This window comes from Oncorhynchus kisutch, linkage group LG11 (genome assembly GCF_002021735.2).
Source record: "Oncorhynchus kisutch isolate 150728-3 linkage group LG11, Okis_V2, whole genome shotgun sequence".
Taxonomy (NCBI): Eukaryota; Metazoa; Chordata; class Actinopteri; order Salmoniformes; family Salmonidae; genus Oncorhynchus; species Oncorhynchus kisutch.
In genome coordinates this window covers 69,976,329-70,001,760 of record NC_034184.2, presented here as the reverse complement: position 1 = coordinate 70,001,760, position 25,432 = coordinate 69,976,329, and the positions used below count along the sequence as shown (strand labels likewise).

General features: G+C 43.1%; 1 protein-coding gene across 10 annotated transcripts in view; it reads right to left on the bottom strand.

The window, feature by feature from the left end:
- LOC109900162 (receptor-type tyrosine-protein phosphatase mu) overlaps positions 1–25,432 on the bottom strand; it is a 317,021-nt gene that overhangs the window by 181,782 nt on the left and 109,807 nt on the right. For all 10 annotated transcript variants that reach the window (XM_031836211.1, XM_031836212.1, XM_031836213.1 and 7 more), the window contains exons 6-7: positions 21,131–21,305; positions 13,314–13,607 (exon numbers count right to left, since the gene is read on the bottom strand). In XM_031836211.1, the coding sequence (XP_031692071.1) occupies positions 13,314–13,607; positions 21,131–21,305 (469 nt within the window). The remainder of the gene's footprint in view (positions 1–13,313; positions 13,608–21,130; positions 21,306–25,432) is intronic.

Below are 25,432 nucleotides of genomic sequence, written 5' to 3'. Positions count from 1 at the left end.
TGCACAGGTTCGGTACATCCGAACATCACACCTGCGGGACAGGTACAGGATGGCAACAACAACTGCCCAAGTTACAACAATCGTTTTCCAAGATGGCGTAGCAGCAAAGACAAACACACAATACGTGTGTGTTTGTCTTTGTCTTATAAATAGCTGGTCTTTTTCGTATATATCTTAATCTCACTATCTATGAACTAAATATACTTTCCTGCAACCTGCCTCACCCAATGTGGTACGGATCTGCAATTTTTATTCCTTATAACTGGAACTTCCATCAGGAGCTAGTCAGCTAACTAGCTACTAGTCTTTGTTAGCCACGGCTAGCGGTCTTCACCTTTTTCTTGATCACCAGCCAGCCTTAGCTCAGACAATACCAGCCAGTCTGCACAGCGCAATATCAACCCAGAGCATATCGGACTGCTTCTCTCTACCACATCACCGGATACCTGCCGCTCTGTATCATTACACCGGATCATCACAGCTAGCTAGCTGCAAACGAGTGGCTACGGTTAGCTAACGCCTCTGTCCCGAAGCAAACACCAGCTAGCTTTGAGCTAGCCCCATATACCAGCTAATTATAGGGCTACAATACCTCCTTTGCCAATTGGCCTAGACTTCCGACTTCAACTGTATACACATATATACACACACACACACATACACTATATCACAAAAGTGAGTACACCCCTCACATTTTTGTAAATATTTGAGTATATCTTTTCATGTGATAGCACTGAAGAAATAACACTTTGCTACAATGTAAAGTAGTGAGTGTACAGCTTGTATAACAGTGTAAATTTGCTGTCCCTTCAAAATAACTCAACACACAGCCATTAAGGTCTAAACCGCTGGCAACAAAAATGAGTACACCCCTAAGTGAAAATTTCCAAATTGGGCCCAATTAGCAATTTTCCCTCCCCGGTGTCTTGTGACTTGTTAGTGTTACAAGGTCTCAGGTGTGAATGAGGAGCAGGTGTGTTAAATTAGGTGTCATCGCTCTCACACTCCCTCATACTGACTGGTCACTGGAAGTTCAACATAGCACCTCATGGCAAAGAACTCGCTGAGGATCTGAAAAAAAGAATTGTTGCTCAACATAAAGATGGCCTGGGCTATAAGAAGATTGCCACTCAGAACAGGCCTCGCCATGGTCGACCAAAGAAGATGAGTGCACGTGCTCAGTGTCATATCCAGAGGTTGTCTTTGGGAAATAGACGTATGAGTACTGCCAGCATTGCTGCAGAGGTTGAAGGGGTGGGGGGTCAGCCTGTCAGTGCTCAGACCATGCATCAAATTGGTCTGCATGGCTGTCGTCCCAGAAGGAAGCCTCTTCTAAAGATGATGCACAAGTAAGCCCGCAAACAGTTTGCTGAAGACAAGCAGACTAAGGACATGGATTACTGGAACCATGTCCTGTGGTCTGATGAGACCAAGACCAAAACTTATTTGGTTCAGATGGTGTCAAGCGTGTGTGGAGGCAACCAGGTGAGGAGTACAAAGACAAGTGTGTCTTGCCTACAGTCAAGCATGGTGGTGGGAGTGTCATGGTCTGGGGCTGCATGAGTGCTGCCGGCACTGGGGAGCTACAGTTCATTGAGGGAACCATGAATGCCAACATGTACTGTGACATAATGAAGCAGAGCATGATCCCCTCCCTTCGGAGACTGGGCCGCAGAGCAGTATTCCAACATGATAACGACCCCAAACACATCTCCAAGACGACCACTGCCTTGCTAAAGAAGCTGAGGTTAAAGGTGATGGACTGGCCAGGCATGTCTCCAGGCCTAAACCCTATTGAGCATCTGTGGGGCATCCTCAAACGGAAGGCGGAGGAGTGCAAGGTCTCTAACATCCAACAGCTCCGTGATGTCGTCATGGAGGAGTGGAAGAGGACTCCAGTGGCAACCTGTGAAGCTCTGGTGAACTCCATGCCCAAGAGGGTTTATTTATTTAATCCATTTTCATATCAGGTTGTAACAACTAAATGTGGAATAAATCAAGGGGTATGAATAGTTACTGAAGGCACTGTATGTCAGAGGTTTGATGGTCAACAGAGGCAGTGGTAGCCAGAGGGCCTAGTCAGAGGCAGGTATTAGTGGTACAGTATGCGTGCTATGCGTGTTGGTTGTATGCACTGGGTCCTGATTCCGTAGCACTTCATACAAGGGGAGATGGCCAGGGTGGGTAGATTCTGACAAAACTCTCCCCCAGCCCTCTGTCTTATCATTCACGTCACTGGGTGAAAAGGGTCCATATTTTACATAACACATTCTTCATATTCTAGAGAACACAGACCATTTCCAGTGCTTATTTTGAGTTTTGTGCATTTGCACCACATCGTGACAAATTCTGAATCCAGATCTGTTTTCTAGACATATATGATATTGGGATTACTCTGAATAACACACATGGACATTTCCTATGGCCGGATATGAACTCATTCAATGTCCTGAGATACAGTGGGGCAAAAAAAGTATTTAGTCAGCCACCAATTGTGCAAGTTCTCCCACTTAAAGAAGAGAGAGGCCTGTACATTTTCATCATAGGTACACTTCAACTATGACAGACAAAATTAGAAGAAAAAAAATCCAGCAAATCACATTGTAGGATTTGTTGTGATTTTCTGGATTTTTTTTCTAATTTTGTCTGTCATAGTTGAAGTGTACCTATGATGAAAATTACAGGCCTCTCTCATCTTTTTAAGTGGGAGAACTTGCACATTTGGTGGCTGACTAAATACTTTTTTGCCCCACTGTAAGTGACATCTTAATTTCTCTTCATGATGACAAATACTGACTGTATACATTGCATATCTGTTTTCTCAGCACATTTGAGGCATTAAGCTATACAGATTCCAGATACGCTTCTCTTGGCTGAGGTTCATATCCAGATCTTGATATGCCTTTTGATATGCTCAAAATGAGGATGATTTCTGATGCATTTCAGCACATGCTTAATCATTTGTCAAATATAAAATCCATATGTTCCTTTCATGAACAAATCATTTTTGGACTCATTAGAGGGCCAAATGTTGACATCTTTTTTTCCCTCTTTATGATGACAAATACTGACAGTAGGCCTACACAGTATATTTTCTCAACACATACAATGCATATGCACTTGACTGTCGGTCCATATCAGGATGCTAAATAAGGACAATTTATGATGCTTTCGAGGACATCATTTGAAAAATATGAAATACATATAATTCTTTCAGACACTAGCTTGTTGTATTACATCTACATAAAGGCACAGACAAACTGCAAGCTAAAAGCACTGTAACTGGTAGCCTAGCAACAAAATCACATATTTTCTGCTGTGGAGTTCCAAGTGTCATTTTTGAATGAGTTTGTAAATAGTGTGTGGACGAACTGAGAAGCTGTTCAGTAAATACCTCAAAGAAGTTAATGCCAAAGTGAAAAACTAATTTTAGATGTTAGCTAATTTGTCTAGCAGCCAGTAACGTAAACTCCCTGACTTTTGTACATCGCCTTGGTCCGTACAATTGACCTTATTTTAGCTCCCCAAAAAACATAATACTTCCAGATCAACTGTAATGTCAATACCATTGTAAAGCACAATTTCTCCCCTTTCCAACATAATCAATTACATGACCCCCACGCTGCCCATTTCTGCATGATTCAAGAAGGCAATTAGCCCCGTCGGGTCTTTTCAATAATGGCGAGTGGGGAAGCGAAACTAATGCGTGATAGCGAGAAGGAGAGTTGTTGTTGTGTGGGAAAACATTTTTTTTCACTCGATCTGTCCAACTTATCACCTTATCGCCTCTAAAATGTAAATAAAACACTATAAAGAGTTTATATAATGTGACATTACATACCTATTTGAAGGTTTGTGTCGAATTTGAATCGGGTTTTAAGGGCGACGCTAAAGTGATCTTAGAAGTAAACAGCAGTTTTGAGAATGATGATCGCATGCAGTGATGACGCAAAAAAATGACTAGGTATTCCCCCTTACCCCGTCACTGTCCATTTCTTGTTTTTAAAGTATGAGAGAAGTGCTACACCTGGAGGACAGAGATTGTAAGACAGAAATAGTTGCTTTATGCGTGCTGTACGTTACAGCATGACACATCAAGATGTAACAGAGGGTCCGTTTTGTCAACTTTTCTCCAATACTATAGAGCCATTACCATGTCGATCAACGCTTGAATAGAAATGTTGTTCACACCCCAGGTTTTGAAGTCAACACAGTCGCTACAGTTCCATTAGTTTTCTTTGTAGCCTCGTTTGAATGTTGCGGTTGCACACATTTGTACGGAATGGGGTGAGTTTACATTAGTAGGGCTAGCTAACAAATAACATTTCCTTCCCTTCAGTGATTTATTTTTACCCCCCTATCAAGCCTCAAGGTGACAGCTAATGTTTTAAAACATTTGGACATATTTTGATTACTGGTTAATATAAGCTAGTTAGCTAGCTAGCTAACATTAGCTAGTTAGTGTTAACTAGCAACTTGGCTAGCCACCATTGTTCCTGTTCCCAAGAAAGCTAAGGTAACTGAGCTAAACGACTACCACTCGTTTAGCACTCACATCCGTCATCATGAAGTGCTTTGAGAGACTAGTCAAGGACCATATCACCTCCACCCTACCTGACACCCTAGACCCACTCCAATTTGCTTACCGCCCAAATAGGTCCACAGACGATGCAATCTCAACCACACTGCACACTGCCCTAACCCATCTGGACAAGAGGAATACCTATGTGAGAATGCTGTTCATCGACTACAGCTCGGCATTCAACACCATAGTACCCTCCAAGCTCGTCATCAAGCTCGAGACCCTGGGTCTCGACCCCGCCCTGTGCAACTGGGTACTGGACTTCCTGACGGGCCGCCCCCAGGTGGTGAGGGTAGGCAACAACATCTCCTCCCCGCTGATCCTCAACACTGGGGCCCCACAAGGGTGCGTTCTGAGCCCTCTCCTGTACTCCCTGTTCACCCACGACTGCGTGGCCACGCACGCCTCCAACTCAATCATCAAGTTTGCGGACGACACAACAGTGGTAGGCTTGATTACCAACAACGACGAGACGGCCTACAGGGAGGAGGTGAGGGCCCTCGGAGTGTGGTGTCAGGAAAATAACCTCACACTCAACGTCAACAAAACTAAGGAGATGATTGTGGACTTCAGGAAACAGCAGAGGGAACACCCCCCTATCCACATCGATGGAACAGTAGTGGAGAGGGTAGCAAGTTTTAAGTTCCTCGGCATACACATCACAGACAAACTGAATTGGTCCACTCACACAGACAGCATCGTGAAGAAGGCGCAGCAGCGCCTCTTCAACCTCAGGAGGCCATAAAGATCATCAAGGACATCAACCACCCGAGCCACTGCCTGTTCACCCCGCTGTCATCCAGAAGACGAGGTCAGTACAGGTGCATCAAAGCTGGGACCGAGAGACTGAAAAACAGCTTCTATCTCAAGGCCATCAGACTGTTAAACAGTCACCACTAACATTGAGTGGCTGCTGCCAACACACTGTCAATGACACTGACTCAACTCCAGCCACTTTAATAATGGGAATTGATGGGAAATGATGTAAATATATCACTAGCCACTTTAAACAATGCTACCTTATATAATGTTACTTACCCTACATTATTCATCTCATATGCATACGTATATACTGTACTCTATATCATCGACTGCATCCTTATGTAATACATGTATCACTAGCCACTTTAACTATGCCACTTTGTTTACATACTCATCTCATATGTTATACTGTACTCGATATCATCTACTGTATCTTGCCTATGCTGCTCTGTACCATCACTCATTCATATATCCTTATGTACATATTCTTTATCCCCTTACACTGTGTATAAGACAGTAGTTTTTTGGAATTGTTAGTTAGATTACTTGTTCGTTATTACTGCATTGTCGGAACTAGAAGCACAAGCATTTCGCTACACTCGCATTAACATCTGCTAACCATGTGTATGTGACAAATAAAATTTGATTTGATTTGTTCCAGTTATCTTTCTCCTCATGAATGAAGCAGGTAGAGTACTTTGTGGTATGCTTATGTGAAATGACAATATTTTCTTGCAATATCAACAATTTTGATTCATGATTTATGCAGTGACAGTTTCGAGTGGATCACAGAAAAACACCACGTTGGGTCTGGACTGCGAGAGACTGCCACTTACGACTCAATCTGCACCCATTGTCCATAACCATCAGGGCAGGCAGGGGTATTGAGGGAGTATTTTTTTAAATTTTCTGTTAAAAAATAAAATAATTTTTAGCAAAGATTGGCTTATGTTTGCATCTTTACAGAAAACGTGTTGTGATTGGAGCTCTGGATTTGCTATGCTGCATTCTTTAAAGAGAAATAGCAGGTATGTGTTGTAGATTAAATATGACGATGTTTGCTTTTCCATAACTTGTATCCTACACCTGAATATATTGCAAATGTATGCTCAGTTATGTCACCTTCATGTGAAGAAGCACAATGATTTTTTGCGCCTGAACAGATAAAATAATTTGGGTGCTGGACATTGATCACGAGTAGGATTTAACCCATTTTCGATCAGACATGAGGATAAATATTACACATCATGTAAAACTAGAGCCCAGTTTCGTAATATTACTATTTGTCCCAGCTGCTTGATGTAGTTTTGAAGTAATCATGAAAAAGCAGGCCTTATTTTAGGGTATTTTTCACCCTGCCTGCTCCTATTAGTTCTATTGAGCAACGTGGCACCAACTCACCTTCCGAATGTTCTATTCCCAGTGTATTGTTCTACGTCACAATGCCTGCTTTGCTATTGTTGGCAATGAGACCTGCTCACGTTGTTTGTAGTTCAAATGTAAACAAAAAATGGCTCATGGAAATCTGAGGTCGTCCCATTGTTTACTATCGGGTAACACAGGTATGTCTGTCTATTTTGCCAAATATCTCACAATGTGTATATTTAGATTTTTTTGAATTGGACACCATTTTAAACATTATAATCTCCTCTTTCTAATTATGTAAGGCTGGACAGTGTACTCCGTTGTCATCAAACGCTAGCCCAGAAATACCTTTTGGCGAAATGGAATTCTAAGCGTCACTCAAGTCAAAACAGCCTCTGAGAACGTTCGACTCCATTCATTTGCTATGGGCTCACGCTAGTTTACCAGCTTAGCCAATGTTATTTTGCCATTTTTCAGCCTTGGGTGAATTTTGACACGTTCTATTGTCCAGCCTACAAAGTATAAAGGATTAGATATGTCAGCATGTTGACACATAACCTTTCCGGAGTTAAAATATTCTAAAAATATGTAAGCGGGAGCACTCTCATCAGAAGCGTATCTTGAAGGGATCTCACCCCGATATCTCCCTGGATACAGTAGCAGGGAGATTTCTGAAGTCCGGACTGGATGCATGTAGAAAACTGTCCCATTTTTGAGAATATCCTAGCTCAATATATGAAATTAAGGACATGCGTATCTGGAGCACATCTACTCCTTATTTCCAATAAAATGTCAGAAATATGTCCCCTGATATTGACCCTTTTCACCCAGTGCATCTTCTCCTTAAAAATAACTGTCCAATGAAAATGTCACTTTTAAAAGTTTATATTCTGTTAACTCATCGCCACATGTTGTTGACTCATATTATACTCGCATTTTCTGACCAATGCATCAATTGAAGAAAAAACACCTAAAAAAACAACAACTCAAACTTGTAATCTAAAACAGCCAGTTTAAAAAATGCTTGCTATTTCCTTACAGGATGATGTCATGCTGCTGAGGAGGATGAGCTGGCCAATCAGCGGTCTACTTGCATGACTTTCTTTAGCAACCGGTATAAGCCTGTTGGGGTACGCCCACACCATTCCAACACAGAAAGGCTACTTTTTAACATACTTAATTAAAACATTTTGGAAGGAAAACTATTTCACTTACATTGTAATTAATTATAGGTGATATTTCATAGAAATATAGCAACACTGGACAGTTAATTTAAAAGTGCTCCACTTATCTTCCCTCACTCACCTCACATACCTCAGTCACCCTCACTTCCCCCACGCACTTCCCTCTTTTCATTCCAAGTTCTCCTCCTTTGTCCCCACATTTAGCTTATCTTCTCCCCGTTCTACATCCTATTGAAGTTTAACTCCCTTGCTCGCTCTCCTTCTCCCCCATTTCAGATTTAATCACTCCTAACTGTCCATAAAGATTAAATTACTAAAGCACAGTAGATCGTTAAGGTCATATTCATATTAGGATGGTTCGGCTTTTCCTGTCTGTCTTGTAGCTCTGAGCACTAAGAGATCTCCTCTTTGCTAACGACTAACTGGACAAAACACAATCTGCCTTTCTGAGATTGATTCACTTCCGAGGAGGTTGTTGACAAACAACCCCTCCCAAACAAAACCTCCCAAACAACCCCTCCCAAACAAACCCCCTCGTGCCTGTCTTTTCTAGTCTTCTATCACTGAGGTGGGGGCTGTGTTCCTAAAGGAGACAAGTTGAATAAATAATGAAATGCTGATTTACCTAAATACAATTGAGCAATTCCATTCGTATGAGTACTTGCGGCTAGCCTCTCTAGCCCATAGGCTGTAGATAGTAGAGTGTCAAATGAAATACAATTTTATTGGTCGGTCACATACACATATTTAGCAGATGTTATTGCAGGTGTAGTGAAATGCTTGTGTTCCTAGCTCCAACAGTGCAGTAATATCTAACAATTCACAACAATACACACAAATCTAAAAGTAAAATAACAGAATTAAGAGATATTAATACGAGCAATGTCGGAGTGGCATTGACTAAAATACAGTAGAATAGAATACAGTATATACATATGAAATTAGTAAAGAAGTATGTAAACATTATTAAAGAGAATAGTGTTCCATTATTAAAGTGAAAAGTGATTCCATGTCTATGTATATAGGGAAGTTGCCGACAGGAAGCTCTCAATTGTGCATCTGTAAAATTTTGTGATGGTCTTAGGGGCCAATGCAAATTTCTTCAGCCTCCTGAGGTTGAAGAGGCGCTGTTGCGCCTTCTTCACCACACTGTGTGTGGGTGGACCATTTCAGATCATCAGTGATGTGTACGCCGAGGAACTTGAAGCTTTCCACCTTCTCCACTGTGGTCCCGTCAATGTGGGTAGGGGCGTGCTCCCTTTGCACAGCGCACTAATGCATTTAGCATTAGCCACCTAATGAGCTAGCAGCTAATGTAGCAGTATCTCCAGTTAAAAGCAGTTAGCTGTGAGACTCCTCTGAAAACACCAGAGGTGTGTATCTACCTTAGATCCTAATGATTAATTAGAGTGGTGTTTGACTGGAATTGAATAACAAAATATAGTAGTGCTGAGTGATTAAGTGGTGGGTTTTTTTCTTCTTCCTTTTTATTATTTTCTACATTGTAGAATAATAGTGAAGACATCAAAACTATGAAATAACACGTAACCAAAAAAGTGTTGAACAAATCTAAATATATTTTATATTTGAGATTCTTCAAAAGTAGCCACCCTTTGCCTTGATGACAGCTTTACACTGTCATCCTCTCAGCCAGCTTCATGAGGTGGTCACCTGGAATACATTTAAATTAACAGGTGTGCCTTGTTAAAAGTTAATTTGTGGAAGCCCTATTTGGTAAAAGACCAAGTCCATATTATGGCAAGAACAGCTCAAATAAGCAAAGAGAAACGACAGTCCATCATTACTTTAAGACATGGTCAGTCAATCCGGAAAATGTCAAGAACTTTGATAGTTTCTTCCATTGCAGTCGCAAAAACCATCAAGCTCTATGGTGAAACTGGCTCTCATGAGAACCGCCACAGGAAAGGAAGACCCAGAGTTACCTCTGCTGCAGCCCAAATAAATGCTTCACAGAGTTCAAGTAAGACATCTCAACATTAACTGTTCAGAGGAGACTGCGTGAAATCAGGCCTTCGTGGTTTAATTGCTGAAAAGAAACCACTACTAAAGGACACTAATAAGAAGAAAAAACTTGATTGGGCCAAGAAACATGAGCAATGGACATTAGACTGGTGGAAATCTGTCCTTTGGTCTGATGAGTCCAAATTTGAGATTTTTGGGTCCAACTGCAGTGTCTTTGTGAGATGCAGAGTAGATGAACGGATGATCTCTGCATGTGTGGTTCCCACCGTGAAGCATGGAGCTGGTGGTGTGATGGTGTGGGGGTGCTTTGCTGGTGATACTGTCAATGATTTATTTAGAATTCAAGGCACACTTAACCGGCATGACTACCACAGCATTCCGAGGCGATACGCCATCCCATCTGGGTTGCGCTTAGTGGGACTATAATTTGTTTTTCAACAGGACAATGACCCAACAGACCTCCAGGCTGTGTAAGGGCTATTTGACCAAGAAGGAGAGTGATGGAGTGATGCATCAGATGACGTGGCCTCCACAATCACCTGACCTCAACACCATTTGAGATGGTTTGTGATGCGTTGGACGCAAAGTGAAAGAAAAACACCCCATATATTCCGCATATATTGTAACTGCTTCAACTGTTGGAAAAGCATTCCAGGTAAAGCTGGTTGAGAGAATTGTCCCAGAGTTGACCAGGTTAGAGGAGGGTTTGGCTGGCGTAGGCCGTCATTGTAAAATAAGAATTTGTTCTTAAATCAACTTGCTTAGTTAAATAAAGGTTAAATAAAATAAAAGAATGCCAAGAGTGTGCAAATATGTCATCAAGGCAAAGGGTGGCTACTTTGAAGAATCTAAAATATATGTTGATTTGTTTAACACTTTTTTGGTTTCTACATGATTCCATATGTGTTATTTCATAGTTTTGATATCTTTACTACTAATCTACATCGTAGGAAATAGTAAAAATAAAGAAAAACCTTTGAATGAGTAGATGTGTAACTTTGACTGGTACTGTTGTTTGGGGGGGACATGCAAGCCCAACAGGCTGTTTCTCCAGAGAGAAATAAAATAATTCACAAGAAAAATCAAGTCAAGAACTATGTACTATTGTTTGTATATTTCTGTTTTTTTGTATTTGTTGTGTTCATAATTTAAAAAAAGATACATTTTTAAAAATTAAAAAACTATGGAACGCTGGGCCGAAGGGAGTAGTAGTTTTCATTGAGCAAATATTCAACATAGTCCAGCATGGAAATATGGTAATTAACTACAATGACCATAATCCATTGCACCTGTTCTTTTCCAGCTTGGATACACTTTTATGCATTCTACATTAGGTTAGATAAACACAGACCACATACGCTTGAGAGAGGAATGCAGAAAACACAATGACAAGAAAGAGGGATAGAGAGTTCATGAAAGTATGCCTCATCTACTTTGACGAACAGGTAAAAATGATTGTCAGACAGCTCTGAAGCATACTTAGGCAGGCTAGCCTAGCTTAATAGGATGACTAAAGACAGTACAGTACGGGGAGAACATAGATAACGTTAGATGGCTGTCTGTGCTGTTTGATACTGCCTGAGCAGAGATGAGATGCTGACTTTAAGGAATAAAAAATTATGAAGTCATAAAATTAAGTAATATACACAACTGAAATATTTGATTATTTATTGAAATGTCCTATTTCTATGTGTAGACTTGACAGAAACAACTGAATTGGTAATTGAATGTTCAGTATGTTTGGCTTTGGCATTTCCATTAAAAAGCCCTAATAATTTGAATGTCATTATTTCATAATGCATTTAATATCTTTAAAAAACGAAATATCGAAACCAAAATCCGTGATCATTTTTTATAGTCGAACTGAAACAACCTCAAAAAGCACTAATCGCTCAGCTCTACTAAATAGGACTACCATTTGTCCCTTTTGGGTAGGACACTATCTGAAACTCTGAATGGGGGGCTGATCTAATTGTTTTTGTATGAAAATCTATAATTAATAGTGATATGCCTAATGGGTATTGGTCAGGGGGTGTGGAATGAGAAGAATCAAATCATAATTCCTCTAATGAAATGTGTCATTGATTAAAATTTGATTTGATTGAAATTGAACGGCTTTGTGAGAGCGACTTTGGCTCAATTAAAAACTGTTGAACTGCTCTGAAAATAGTGGTTATATGGGCAAGGGAACAACCCTCCTCTGAAACCTTTAGCAGCTCAGAGACAGTCAGGGAAATCAGATATAAAAACCTTTCATCCTCCACAGAGAGGAAGCGCTTTTAAGACGAGACATGTAGGGCCATCCATCACCCTTGTGTCTCTCCTGGGTCAGTCAGCCTCCCCTCTGCAACCACCTCCATCACAAAAGAGAGGAAACAATATATCCTCTTCCAAATCCAAAAAGAGCTGTGGATGGTCCGTTCTCCCGCCTGACACTGAAAACGTGATATCTTGTATCAAACTGTCACCAAACCACAGAGAGATAATACGACTTCAATCAAGTATACTACCGAGCCTCACATACCAAGCCCTGATCATATCCAGCACCACACTCATGTTCATGGTAGTCCAGAATTATAATAGACAATCTAATGTATGCTTGCATATCATGCTGATAGATGTTGTACATCCCTTTGGGATGGAATGTTAAAAACCTTCTGACTTAAGCCAGAAGGTATGCTTTACTGTGAAGGAGGCACTGGCCACCCAGACCTCCTGCTACAGGGAAAGTAGAGGCAGGAGATTCCGCTCTTCTCCTGCAGTCAGACGCTCTCACATTCCTCACATCCCATCAGCCCCTGTGGTCACCTAGACAGACCCAGACCCAGGGGGAAATTAAGCTGTGTGTGTGGGTGGAGAGTGAACAGCCAGACACTGCAAGCCCCTAAGGGCTGAAACTGAGATCCATCCATGAAAATTTAACTCAGACATTCCCATGGTTCACGTAGAGTATTGACGTCTGCCCCACAAAACAGGTAGTTTAGAATGTTGAGTATGAGTGCATGGTTTTTGTCAGTAAGTTTACTGAATTTGTAGAATGTGAGTATCTAAAGTATTCTTCAGATGTGTAATTGCATAACAAGTTAAGTATATAGATCCCGGGCTATTCATTTCATGACGGTGTCACTTTATCAAAGGGCCTCACTGCAACTGACTGTACATTGCGTGTAGCTAAATTGGTGTATGTATTGCCCCACTTACCACTCCCACTGAAGTAAATGTCAATGAACAGCCGTAAGTAAGCACCACTGTATAGCGACAGGGTCCAACTGTGTAATGTATGACTGTGCTGAAAATAGTGTGTCATTACACCAAGTACTGTATAACTGCTACTATGTAACTGTACACCATAATGTATTACTCTAATTGTGTGTGTGTGTGCGCGCGTGTGTGCGTGCGTGTGTGTGCCCGCGCGCGCGTCTTTGCATTGGACTCACCAGCACACTTGGTCTTGGCCCTCAGGGGGGGTCCGGGGGCCCCAGTTCCTCCGTCCAGGGGCCGGGTGAGCAGCACGCTGATCTCGTACTCCGTGTCGGGGTCCAGGTGGCCGATTTTGTGTGTGGTCTTGTCCACGGGCTGGTTGTCGATGAGGCTGCCTGCCACCGTGCGGTACTCGACCTCCCGCTCCACGATGGGCCCGTCACCGTTGATGGAGTTGGCGTTGAGCTGGATCCACAGGTAGGTTGCACCCACGGCGGTGAGCTGGGGCGGAGCGATGGGCACCGGGGGCTCTGGGGGTCAAAGAGGAAGAGATTAGGGTTAGATGAGGAGTCTTAAATGGTAATTTCAATTGGTAGATAAATACTGTTTATCTACCAAGGTTAAAGTAACTGTCCAGTGAAAATCTCACTTTTAAAAGTTTATATTCTGTTAACTCATACCCAAATGACGTTGTTGACTGATCCTATACTCGTATGTGGCCAAAGCATAAATAGGAGGAGATTTTTTTTTTTCAAACCCCCACCTCGAACTTGTATCTCAAACAGAAAAAAATGCTTGCTACTTCCTTATAGAGGATGTTGACATGGCAAAAAACCTATTTCACTCATATTGCCGTTAATTACAGGTAATATTTAATAGAAAATTGGTAAAAACAGGCCAGTTATTTTAATACTTTATAATATATTAATTATTTTATCCCCAGAGACACTATATATACTGTATTTACTCTCTAGGGGCTTTCATTCATATGGTTCCAGGAACTGATAATACATTGCAAAATGTGTTCTGTTTCTTGATGATTCACCTTGACTCTGCTATACAAGGGAGATGGCAAATAGCACCCTGCGCTAAACCTGCAGTGAGCGTAGCTAAACACACTAAAACTATGCAAATACCACCGGTTTACTCTGCAAAAAGAACAGAATAGAGCGCAACATTCTCAATTACATCCAACTTGAGTCTGTAGAGAAATAGAAAACATGTTAGCATGATATCGGAAGCTTAAATCTTAAGTAAGAGCAATTAAGTGATTGTAGTGGCGGTGCCTCACACAAAGCCGGGAGTAACGGGCTGAAGCGGAGAGCACGGTGAAACGGAGAGAGATCAAAAGCGAGGTAATGAGTTAAACCAATTAATTTCCTGACCTTCGCCGATAGAACAGCCAACCTGAATCCCATTACTCATCACTCCCACCGGTCCTGCTCCATTTCTCCCGTGACCCATTTCAATAATCTCCCTCTCCTCTCCTCCACCCATCTCTCTTTCCTCTTTGTCTCCCCGAAGAGACCTCTGAGAAGGATTCATTTTGCCAAAGCCAGTCTATCGTGTTCAATCGTCAACGATAAGACAATGAGACAATTCCTGTCCATTGTGAGAGTGAATGTTTTTTCACCGTTTTTTTGGTCTGTTGTTCTATGACTAAGGGTCAGTTTTTTTTATTTGTCTGGTCTAGGGAGTGACAGGCTCGACTTTCATGGACGTGTGACGCTGTCCTACAGCTATGACTAGTAACTACATGTCAGCATCAGCATGTTCAGTCTAAACACAGCCCAGTGTTGGCCTTTGAAGTTTGATATGGCCCCTCTCCTCTCCCTCTTTTCTTGCATGATGAGTGTCTCACACGAATGGGACTGTCAATCCTTGTGTCACACACATACACAGCGAGTGACTTGCCCTGTAATTAGTCTTTGCCCTGATGATAGCCTGTCCGACAGGCCAGTCAGGTGTCCCGGTGACTGTATGACTAAGTCTGAAAACTCCGGTGCATTTATTAGCCCTAACGTAACTAAATAGATAAGACTTGGATATCAGTCTGAGTGACTCATGTCCCTGTGAGGATTTTATCTTAGAAAAGTCCAGTTGAGTTCTCCAGGTTCTTTCCAATAACGCAGTTTTTTTTATATAGAAGGTGCATATGAGGACATTCCCTAAATATAGTATATTCAATTACAGATGTAGGATCTTAATTTGACCTATATTGTCAAAGCAAAATAATCCTGCAGCAACAGGATTTGAACATTGAGTCCATAATGTTGCTTGATAGCTGGCTAAAGGTAGGCTACATGAAAAGTGCAATAATGTTAATTTAACCATGTGTGAGTGTGGGTTTCAGTGAATTTATGTAAATCGCAAAGCTCATCTGCATTTCCTGTGGTGTAGGACAATTCTCAGCAACAAAAAAGTGATCAAATTAAGATCCTACATCTGTATTTAACAGTCATCTTATTCCCATACAATATTGAGCCATCAAGACTTGTAAAAAAACAGGACCTCAGAGTATTTCGTCGCCGCTGGAGGTGTGTGTAGTTCACACAGACACACGATGTCCAGGGCCGCTGATATCGATTGGAACCAGGGAGAACCCCAATTACCAGTGAAGTAATGGCTCATCTGTCTTCCTGGCTGGGGCAGGTGCAAGCCTGGCCTCATAACGTGTCACCTTTCTACGAGATGGAAAGGACAGAATGTCTGTCTCTGTCTGCCCAGGGGCCGTATGTTTCACAGTAGCAGCGCTGATCTAGGACCATTTGTGACTTTTAGATTACAATGAATGAGATGGACAGGTAGGACCTGATCCTAGATCAGCACTCACTTTGTGAATTACAGCTCTAGACCGCTGTCTGTAATGTGTCCACTGGGGGGTGAAGCCTGACTCAATTGTGATTTACACTCATCAGGATATTGTACATCCTGGAGTCCATGAAAGTCTCACACACACACACCCACCCACCCACCCACCCACGGGTCGCTCGTCTTTTCAGTTCGCTGCAGATAGCGACTGGAACGAGCTGCAACAAACACTCAAACTGGACAGTTTTATCTCCATCTCTACATTCAAAGACTCAATCACGGACACTCTTACTGACAGTTGTGGCTGCTTCGCATGATGTATTGTTGTCTACCTTCTTGCCCTTTGTGCTGTTGTCTGTGCCTAATAATGTTTGTCCCATGTTGTGTTGCTACCATGTTGTTATCATGTTGTGTTGTCATGTGTTGCTGTCTACCTTTTGCCTTTTTGTTAGGCCGTCATTGTAAATAAGAATTTGTTCTCAACTGGCTTGCCTAGTTAAATAAATAAATACAAATGTTAAAATCACACACACACACGTCATGGCTGCCCACCTGTTGACCTTCCCTGCATATCACACCTCTTCCTCTGTCCCGTTCACACCATTCCACACACATCAGACCTGGGTTTACACTGAGTGTTAATGTCAGCTGGGTTTGCACGTTTAGTACTATTCTATTGGTCGCATTGCACCTGACAAGCTTATACTCAATTCTATTAATTCCATTTCTATGATTTCTTTGGCAATGGTAGAGCCAGCCGTCGTGCTCATAGTCGAGCCAGCCGTCGTGCTCATAGTCGAGCCAGCCGTCGTGCTCATAGTCGAGCCAGCCGTCGTGCTCATAGTCGAGCCAGCCGTCGTGCTCATAGTCGAGCCAGCCGTCGTGCTCATAGTCGAGCCAGCCGTCGTGCTCATAGTCGAGCCAGCCGTCGTGCTCATAGTCGAGCCAGCCGTCGTGCTCATAGTCGAGCCAGCCGTCGTGCTCATAGTCGAGCCAGCCGTCGTGCTCATAGTCGAGCCAGCCGTCGTGCTCATAGTCGAGCCAGCCGTCCTGATCATAGTCGAGCCAGCCGTCGTGCTCATAGTCGAGCCAGCCGTCGTGCTCATAGTCGAGCCAGCCGTCCTGATCCCTGGGTTACTGACGGATCTATTCTCAGACAGCAAACAGGTGTAGACACTCACACACCCAATTAGTAAACGTTTATTGTCTCCAGAAGCAGCGAGAGAGAGACAAAGGAAAAAGTGAGAGAGCGAAAGAGAGAATGAGAGACAGCGAGAAATAGAGGGCGAGAGAGAGAGCGATGCTGCCTCAGATTTACTTTGAGATGGTGACAGTTCAATCTGGCTGTGGGGCAGATTTAGACAGCATGGCTTGTAAGGTGTTCTAGCGGGTGCTCGGGTGGCGAGACGAGTCAACATCTCCGGTCAGTCGATACCACATTTGTCATTTTGTTTGGGTTGGGGGGGTGAAAGAAAAATAAATAAGGCATCAGCTCCTTCAGCATCGGGAGGGCCCGGCAATCGATCCGCCACGGCCACTGACGCGTAGCAGAATGGGAAAACAAAAGGTTGGAGCCACATCGCACTGATGGGTACCTTGTAATACCCTGTGATGTGTCAGGCCTCACTCCCTGTCCACTCTGTGTGGGTATCGACCATCAGTAATAACTAAACAGCATCAAAGTGCTGGGGCTGGAGTGGGTGACATTACAGGCGTCAACAATCTGTATGGTAAAGAGTGCTTGTTTTCTTTCAAACACCAAGCACTTGATAAGAGTCTGCCGAAAGTGCCAGAGGGGCATGGTTTGCATTTTTGGGACTATCCTGCTGGTTCCAGGAAAATGTAATCAATTCCACCTGTAGTATAAACAAAACAAAAAGGATGAGTCCAAAGAGCCCTCCTTCATATGTACAGTTGAACTACAAGTACCACTTTACAGTTGAACTAAAAGTCCCACTTTTACAACAACCCAGAGATCATAGAAGAGTGCCCTTGTTCAAAGAGTCAGCTTGCAGCAGCCAGCGACCATGTGGCTCAGAGACTATAAGCTAAATGCTGCTGTGCCTCTAGCTAGCACCTGCTGCCAGCCACACCCCCCCAGTGGCCACAAGGCCCTACCCTAAATATATATATAGAGAGTGTTACTGGCAGCTCGGTCGCCGTGCAACCTAACCCCTTAGCCCGCATGGTTCCACAGATGACTTTGAACTGGTCCCTGTCCAATGGGATGTGTATGCTCATGTAAACTCCCCTTCTGGGTCCCATTATGGTAAAGTGATTATGGTTCAATATTTGGAGAGGGGTTAGAAACAGGGTCAGAGAGATGTTGGATGTTCTGTGAGTTGTTGTTGCTAGTGTGCCAGTGCTAGCCATCCACAATTCAGAGGGAGTGAATGAGTAGGGAGGAGGACAGGGTAAACTAAGCCTGTTGCTAGCCTAGTTAAGGACTTGAAGACACTATGTGTGATTCACATGCAGTAGTTATAAAATAACCCCAGGCAGTGATGGTGCAACTGGATGGTGCAATTTGGAGGTCAGGTCTGTTCAGAAAGACAGCTTTTGTTAATTATAGGGGTGCAGTGAATGCCTAAGCTACTGATCCACACCGAAGCCTAATATATTGACATATATTGATTGACCTTCATATCTTAAAGTAATGATGGACTGTCGTTTCGCTTTGCTTATTTGAGCTGTTCTTGCCATAATATGGACTTGGTCTTTTACCAAATAGGGCCATCTTCTGTATACCACCCCTACCTTGTCACAACACAAATGATTGGCTCAAATGCATTACGGAAAGAAATTCCACAAATTAACAAGTCACACCTGTTAATTGAAATGCATGCTGGTTGAGAGAATGCCAAGAGTGTGCAAAGCTGTCATCAAGGCAACGGGTGGCTACTTTGAGGAATCTCAAATCAAATATATTTAGATTTGTTTAACACTTTTTTGGTTACTACATGATTCCAGATGTTATTTCATAGTTTATGTCTTCATTATTATTCTACAATATAGAAAATAGTAAAAATAAAGAAAAACACAACACAGTTTTGACTGGTGCTGTATGTAAATACAGTTTAAATTCCCCTGCATATATGGACATATATTATACATGAGTTTCCTGTATGTGATTAGGGTATGGTTAAGGAACTGTTCTGAGCTGGATGCTAAGCCAATCCCTCCCTTGTGATCTGGCCACACTCTGCCCAAGCAGCCCACCTGAAGAGGCTGCATTCAACACCATGAACTACAATCAAAGTCTCAACCCCATGAACTACAACCAAAGTCTCAACCCCATGAACTACAACCAAAGTCTCAACCCCATGAACTACAACCAAAGTCTCAACCCCATGAACTACAACCAAAGTCTCAACCCCATGAACTACAACCAAAGTCTCAACCCCATGAACTACAACCAAAGTCAGAGACAAACGTGACATTCACTGCAAACTAAACTAAAATAATCAATGTATCAACATCCAAAACCAAAGGTGCAGATCTAAACTAGTATCTAAAGGGTTTACATATACCTGTGCAGTAGGTATGATAACAGGTGGATAATATAGCCTGTCAGATCATATACTGGCTAACTGGCAGTAGGTATGATACCAGGTGGATAATAGAGCCTGTCAGATCATATACTGGCTAACTGGCAGTAGGTATGATACCAGGTGGATCATATAGCCTGTCAGATCATATACTGGCTAACTGGCAGTAGGTATGATACCAGGTGGATCATATAGCCTGTCAGATCATATACTGGCTAACTGGCAGTAGGTATGATACCAGGTGGATCATATAGCCTGTTAGATCATATACTAGCCTCTAACTGGCAGTAGGTATGATACCAGGTGGATCATATTGCCTGTTAGATCATATACTAGCCTCTAACTGGCAGTAGGTATGATACCAGGTGGATAATATAGCCTGTCAGATCATATACTGGCTAACTGGCAGTAGGTTTGATACCAGGTGGATCATATAGCCTGTTAGATCATATACTGACTCATTCATCCCCCTTCTCTCCCCTGTAACTACTCCCCAGGTCATTGCTGTAAATAAGAATGTGTTCTCAGTCAACTTACCTGGTAAAATAAAATTAATACAATGGCCTCTAACTGGCAGTAGTGGTAGAGTAATGGTTCCCCCTGGGACCTGGAAGGCCCCAGTACAATGTTAATGATTTACAACCCCAGCCCTCCACAGTCCCAAGGTCAGCCTTGTTAACCCGCAGGCTCAGTCCTGTAAGCCCAGAGCAGGGTTGAAGACTGTTCCTGGGTCCTCGGCTAGATTAGGGCCCGTATTCAAGAAGCGTCTCAGAGTAGGAGGGCTGATCTAGGATCAGGCCCTCCTCTCCATATAATCTTATTCATTATGATCTAAAAAACTGATCCGAGATCAGCACTCTTACTCTGAGACTGCGTGAATACGGGCCCGTGGTGGTAAGGTCACTAACTCCAACTCTGAGATAGAGCAGAGCTGGGTAGCGCTCCCCTGACACAGCCTCCACAAGTCTTCGCTAGACAAAACACCAGTAATTGGATGAAAAAAACCGGGTGGGAAAAGAGGACCCTGGAGCGAGTCGGCGATGGCAAATGCATAAAAATGTACAATTTCACTGATCTAATATTTCATTTAGGAGAGGGGGACAAACTGCTGGGTTGAAAAATGTCGACGACTCAATTTAAACTAATAAAGGGAATAAGAGGGAATTGGTTGTAGCTGTTCTAATACATCCCAATTAGGTAAGAAGGATGGGCGTCTTTGGTAATGGCGTTTAAATGATGATGCATAATTTGACATGGTGAAGGAGGCAGCCATCATGCATCGTTCCTCCACACAACCTAGTGGAGGGAGATTTACTATGGCACACTCCAACACGCCAGGCCTCATCTGCATTGACAGGTCTGATATATAACCATTTTACAGTAGTACACGTATATGCACAAATACACAGACAAGTACACACGCACACACACACAGCTGTGAGCTATACACTTCTCCTCTGAGACCGTCAGGGAGGCTGCAGCCGGAGTCTGCTGCCGTGGCAACGTGCTGATGGACAAACACAGAGGCTATTTGAGAGTGATTGACAGGTCTCCATCTATCCAGTCAGGATTAGAGGAAATCATCACAGAGAGAGAGAAATTTCATATAACTCTTTGGCTATCATCTTAAATTGGGGTGAATTTTGAAGAAACATAACCAGTCTTTTGCGAGGTACAAACAGAACGTGACTTACGCTTGACCGTCAGGTCGGCGTAACTGGACACGCCCACGCCCTTGTCTGAGTGGACGATGCAGCGATAGCGGCCCGAGTCTCCCTTGGTGGTGTTCTCCACGTCGAACGTGGCGATGTAACGGCGGGAGTTCACCGGCCTGGTCTCTCTCATCGGGGCCTGTCTCCCTCCGATACCCTGGTAGGAAAATATACAGCAAACAAACCGGTAAATCACTATCACCCCCACATCTAAACTGGTTCCCCTCTGTCACAAATATTGTGTCTCTCTGCAATGCCCTGGTTGGGAAATATACAGTGACGCACGTGTAAATACACATTAGGAATGATGTGTCAAAAACATCACCTATCCAAAATGGTTCCCCTCATTTGACGGATGACAAAATGTGTCTTCTGCAGTGACTCGTCAAACTTTGTTTAGGAACTCAACACTGCCAGCATGGTGTCGACTAGAGTACAATAGATTGTACTGTAGATTGTAGTGATTTCAAATCTCCACACACGGCATACTGTAAACACTAGTGCTGAGGCCGAGTGAAGAGCGCCTGCGGGCTACGGGGTCTAACACCACCGCTGCCATTCTCCCTGTGCTAACCAGCAGGTTTCCATACAGCTGGTGTGTTTATGTATGGGAGAGGTGTACGAAGCTGCCTGGCAGGCAACGCTAGTCTAGTCCTACTGGGAAAAGGGGAACGCATCGTTGCAGACGGTCAGAGAGGTCAAACTGAACTGTTAACGGTCAAAGAATTCAGATGGGAGAGGAACACCGACAAAACAGAGCACTGGGTCTTCATGTGAAGAGGAGATATCCTCCTATTGTTTTCATGTGACGCATGAAACTGGAAGGGGGGGGTCAAACACAGCTTAGGGCAATGCCACAAGTGGTGTGTGTGTGTGTGTTCATGTTCGTCTCCTGGTCTGTTTGGAGAGAGAGGGACAGAGGATCCTGTCAGCGAGAGCTGATCTGTTTGTTCTTCTCTCTGCACACACACAGCCCCGGCTCCCCCACAGCTGTCACCACACACACACGGACAGCACCCACACACGCCAGATTGGGGCCATTTGTTTTCAGGAATATTTCTTCATTAATGTCACCCGGGGGATTTCACTTAATGCTAGTGTTTCATCTCCTCCGTTAACGAGGATTAAAAGGCATTCGGTAAGAGGAGCGACTAACTCACACACCGTCAACCTCTGTACAACACACTGATATGCAGATGACAGGGATGTGTTTGACAAGAGTCTGGTAACGGCAGTTCCATGTGACTGCAACATGGTGACACTTTGGATCTAAAAGGACCACAACTGGACTGTTTAACACTAGAACCTCCAAGACGGTCATTCTGACCGTTTTCATCTCAATTTAAACCTTGAACCAACCTGTGCCTGACTTTTCCTTAATACTGTAAGTGTATTTTAGCAGTACTTTGAGATAATTAGCACAAGACAAACACGTTCTGAGCATTTCATCCTCAAAGTTCCATGACAGTCAAAATGACCATATGCATATTTAACAGTAGACTAGCCGGGCCTCAACGATTACCAATAACCACCAGTCTTAATAAATCATTTTAAGCCTGGCCTCGTTGGACACCCCTTCGTGCCCAAGTCATTTGGTTGTGTTTATGATTGTAAGATTAGAATACAAAATGTAAATATTTGAACAAAACATGTATTTGTTTATTTTACTGTAGGCTTATAGCCCTGTGTAAAAACTAAAAAGCACTAAAACACAGAATTTCAAGAGTAAAATACATTTTATTTGTGGAGTGCCTTTGTTACAAACTATGAAACAAAACCATGTGTGTTGGAATGCAGTAAAAGCTTATTTTTATAAAGGCAAAACAAATCAAAATGATCCAAAACAACAAGACGTGCCGGTCAATGAAGAAAATATCAGTAGCCTAAACATCATTATAAACTGGGTGGTTCAAGCCCTGAATTCTGATTGGCTGAAAGCCATGGTATATCAGACCGTATACCATGGGTATGACAAAACATTTAATTTTCCAGTTTTTCAGTATTTACATTGGTAACCAGTTTACAATAGCAATAAGGATTGTGATATATGGCCAATATACCACGGCTAAAGGCTGTGTCCAAGCAGCGTTGCGTCGTGCCTAAGAACAGCCCTTAGCTGTGGTATATTGGCCATATACCACACCTCCTCAGGCCTTATTGCTTAAGTATAAGTGCCAAGCATGCTTGTGAATAGTGAAAATCAGCTCAAAATACATAATGGCATTATGATGAATATAAGTGTCGATATGACACCGGTCAAAAATAGTCTAGTGTCAGTTATTGGACATATTTGTGGCCTCGCTCGTGCTTACAATATGGTGTGCGACTTCAAGCAGCGGTTGGATCCAATTTAGCAGTTATAGCTTGTCCTAACAGTCACCAAAAATATTTGACACCTTCACTTGCTTTCAACACCATGCACAAATAAGTTGCTTGTAGCTGAAACTGGAGTTGTAGGTTTTGTTGCAAGTGCATCTGCCCCCCTGGCAGTTTCTCCTTGCCGGGAGCTGTGCACAATTTGGCTCGAGTGGAACCTTTGCTGCGGCCTTGGCACTCATGTTTTTCACGTAGCCGGTGTGCCAGACTCATTATGACGTCTGTCCTGCTCATGGTGTTGTTCATACACGACTTGAACAACATGTGTATGTTGATAGCAGCCAAGTCAAGCATGTTGTAGAACACAGCAACAGGCCAGCGGAGAGTTCCTCCTTTCACAGAGTACAGCCGTCCACACCGACCTATGGAATAGAACAGGTTAGGATTATATTCCCATAGGAAAAACAAACGTGTGATACAGAACAGCATTGCATAAGTTGATCTACGGCGATGCATAGTATGTAATGTTGACAGACCTTTGTCCGGTTGTAGTGCGTAATGGTCACCGGTTCTCTCTTTGTTGTGTCCCCGTTGATGCAGCATGGTGACATTTCTCCCCTTGCCAATGTAAGGTTCCACAAGCCTCATCACTACATTATCCGAGCATCGCTCACCTGCTGCCCGATACGGATCCTTTCCCAGATATGGAAAGTCGATCAGCATGAACCAGAATAATAATCAGCGATGTCATGATCCATTTTTCCGCTGTCACCTGAGTCGCTTTCACTCAGATCTTGTAGCAACGCAATGCAGCATGTGCATCCATTCGTCTTGCTCTTGCCATTGTAAATTATGCACGCTCACACTACTCCAAGTAGGCCTAGAGTAGACTAATAAGACTGCTTGGATTCAGTGGACTGATATAGGCATTCACCGTTTTGAGATTAGAATTAGAATAGATGAATACAATAGAAAGGTCCGTCCTGTTCTTCATTCACAATTGGTGATCACATATACTGAACAGAATTATAAAAACGCAACGTGCAACAATTTCATCAAGTTTGCAGACAACACCTCTTCCTTGACGTCAACAAAACAAAGGAACTGATCGTGGACTTCAGAAAACAGCAGAGGGAGCACGCCCCTATCCACATTACCGGGACCGCAGCGGAGACGGTGGAAAGCTTAAAGTTCCTCGGCGTACACATCACTGACGATCTGAAATGGTCCACCGATACAGACAGTGTGGTGAAGAAGGCGCAATGGTGCCTCTTCAACCTCGGGATGCTGAAGAAATTTGGCTTGGCCCCAAGACCCTCAGAAGTTTTTACAGGTGCACAATTGAGAGCATCCTGTCGGGGTGTATCACCGCCTGGTACGGCAACTGCACCGCCCGCAACCACAGGGCACTCCAGAGGGTGGTGCGGTCTGCCCAATGCATGCCTGCCCTCCCGGACACCTACAGCACCAGATGTCACAGGAAGGCCAAAAACATCAAAGACATCAACCACCCGAGCCACGGCCTGTTCATCCCGCTATCATCCAGAAGGCGATGTCAGTACAGGTGCATCAAAGCTGGGACCGAGAGACTGAAAAACAGTTTTTATCTCAAGGCCTTCAGACTGTTTAATAGCCATCACTAGCCGGCTACCACCCGGTTACTCAACCTTGCACCTTAGAGGCTGCTGCCCTATATACATAGACATGGAATCATTGGCCACTAGTAATGGAAGACTAGTCACTTTAATAATGTTTACATACTGCTTTACTCATTTCATATGTATATACTGTATTCTATTGCACTTCAGAGTGGCCTTTTACTGTCCCCTGCACAAAGTACACACGTGTAATGAAAATGCTGTTTAATCAGCTTCTTGATTTGCCACACCCTTCAGGTGGATGGATAATTTTTATTTGTTATTTTACCTTTATATTAATAGGCAAGTCAGTTAAGAACAAATTCTTATT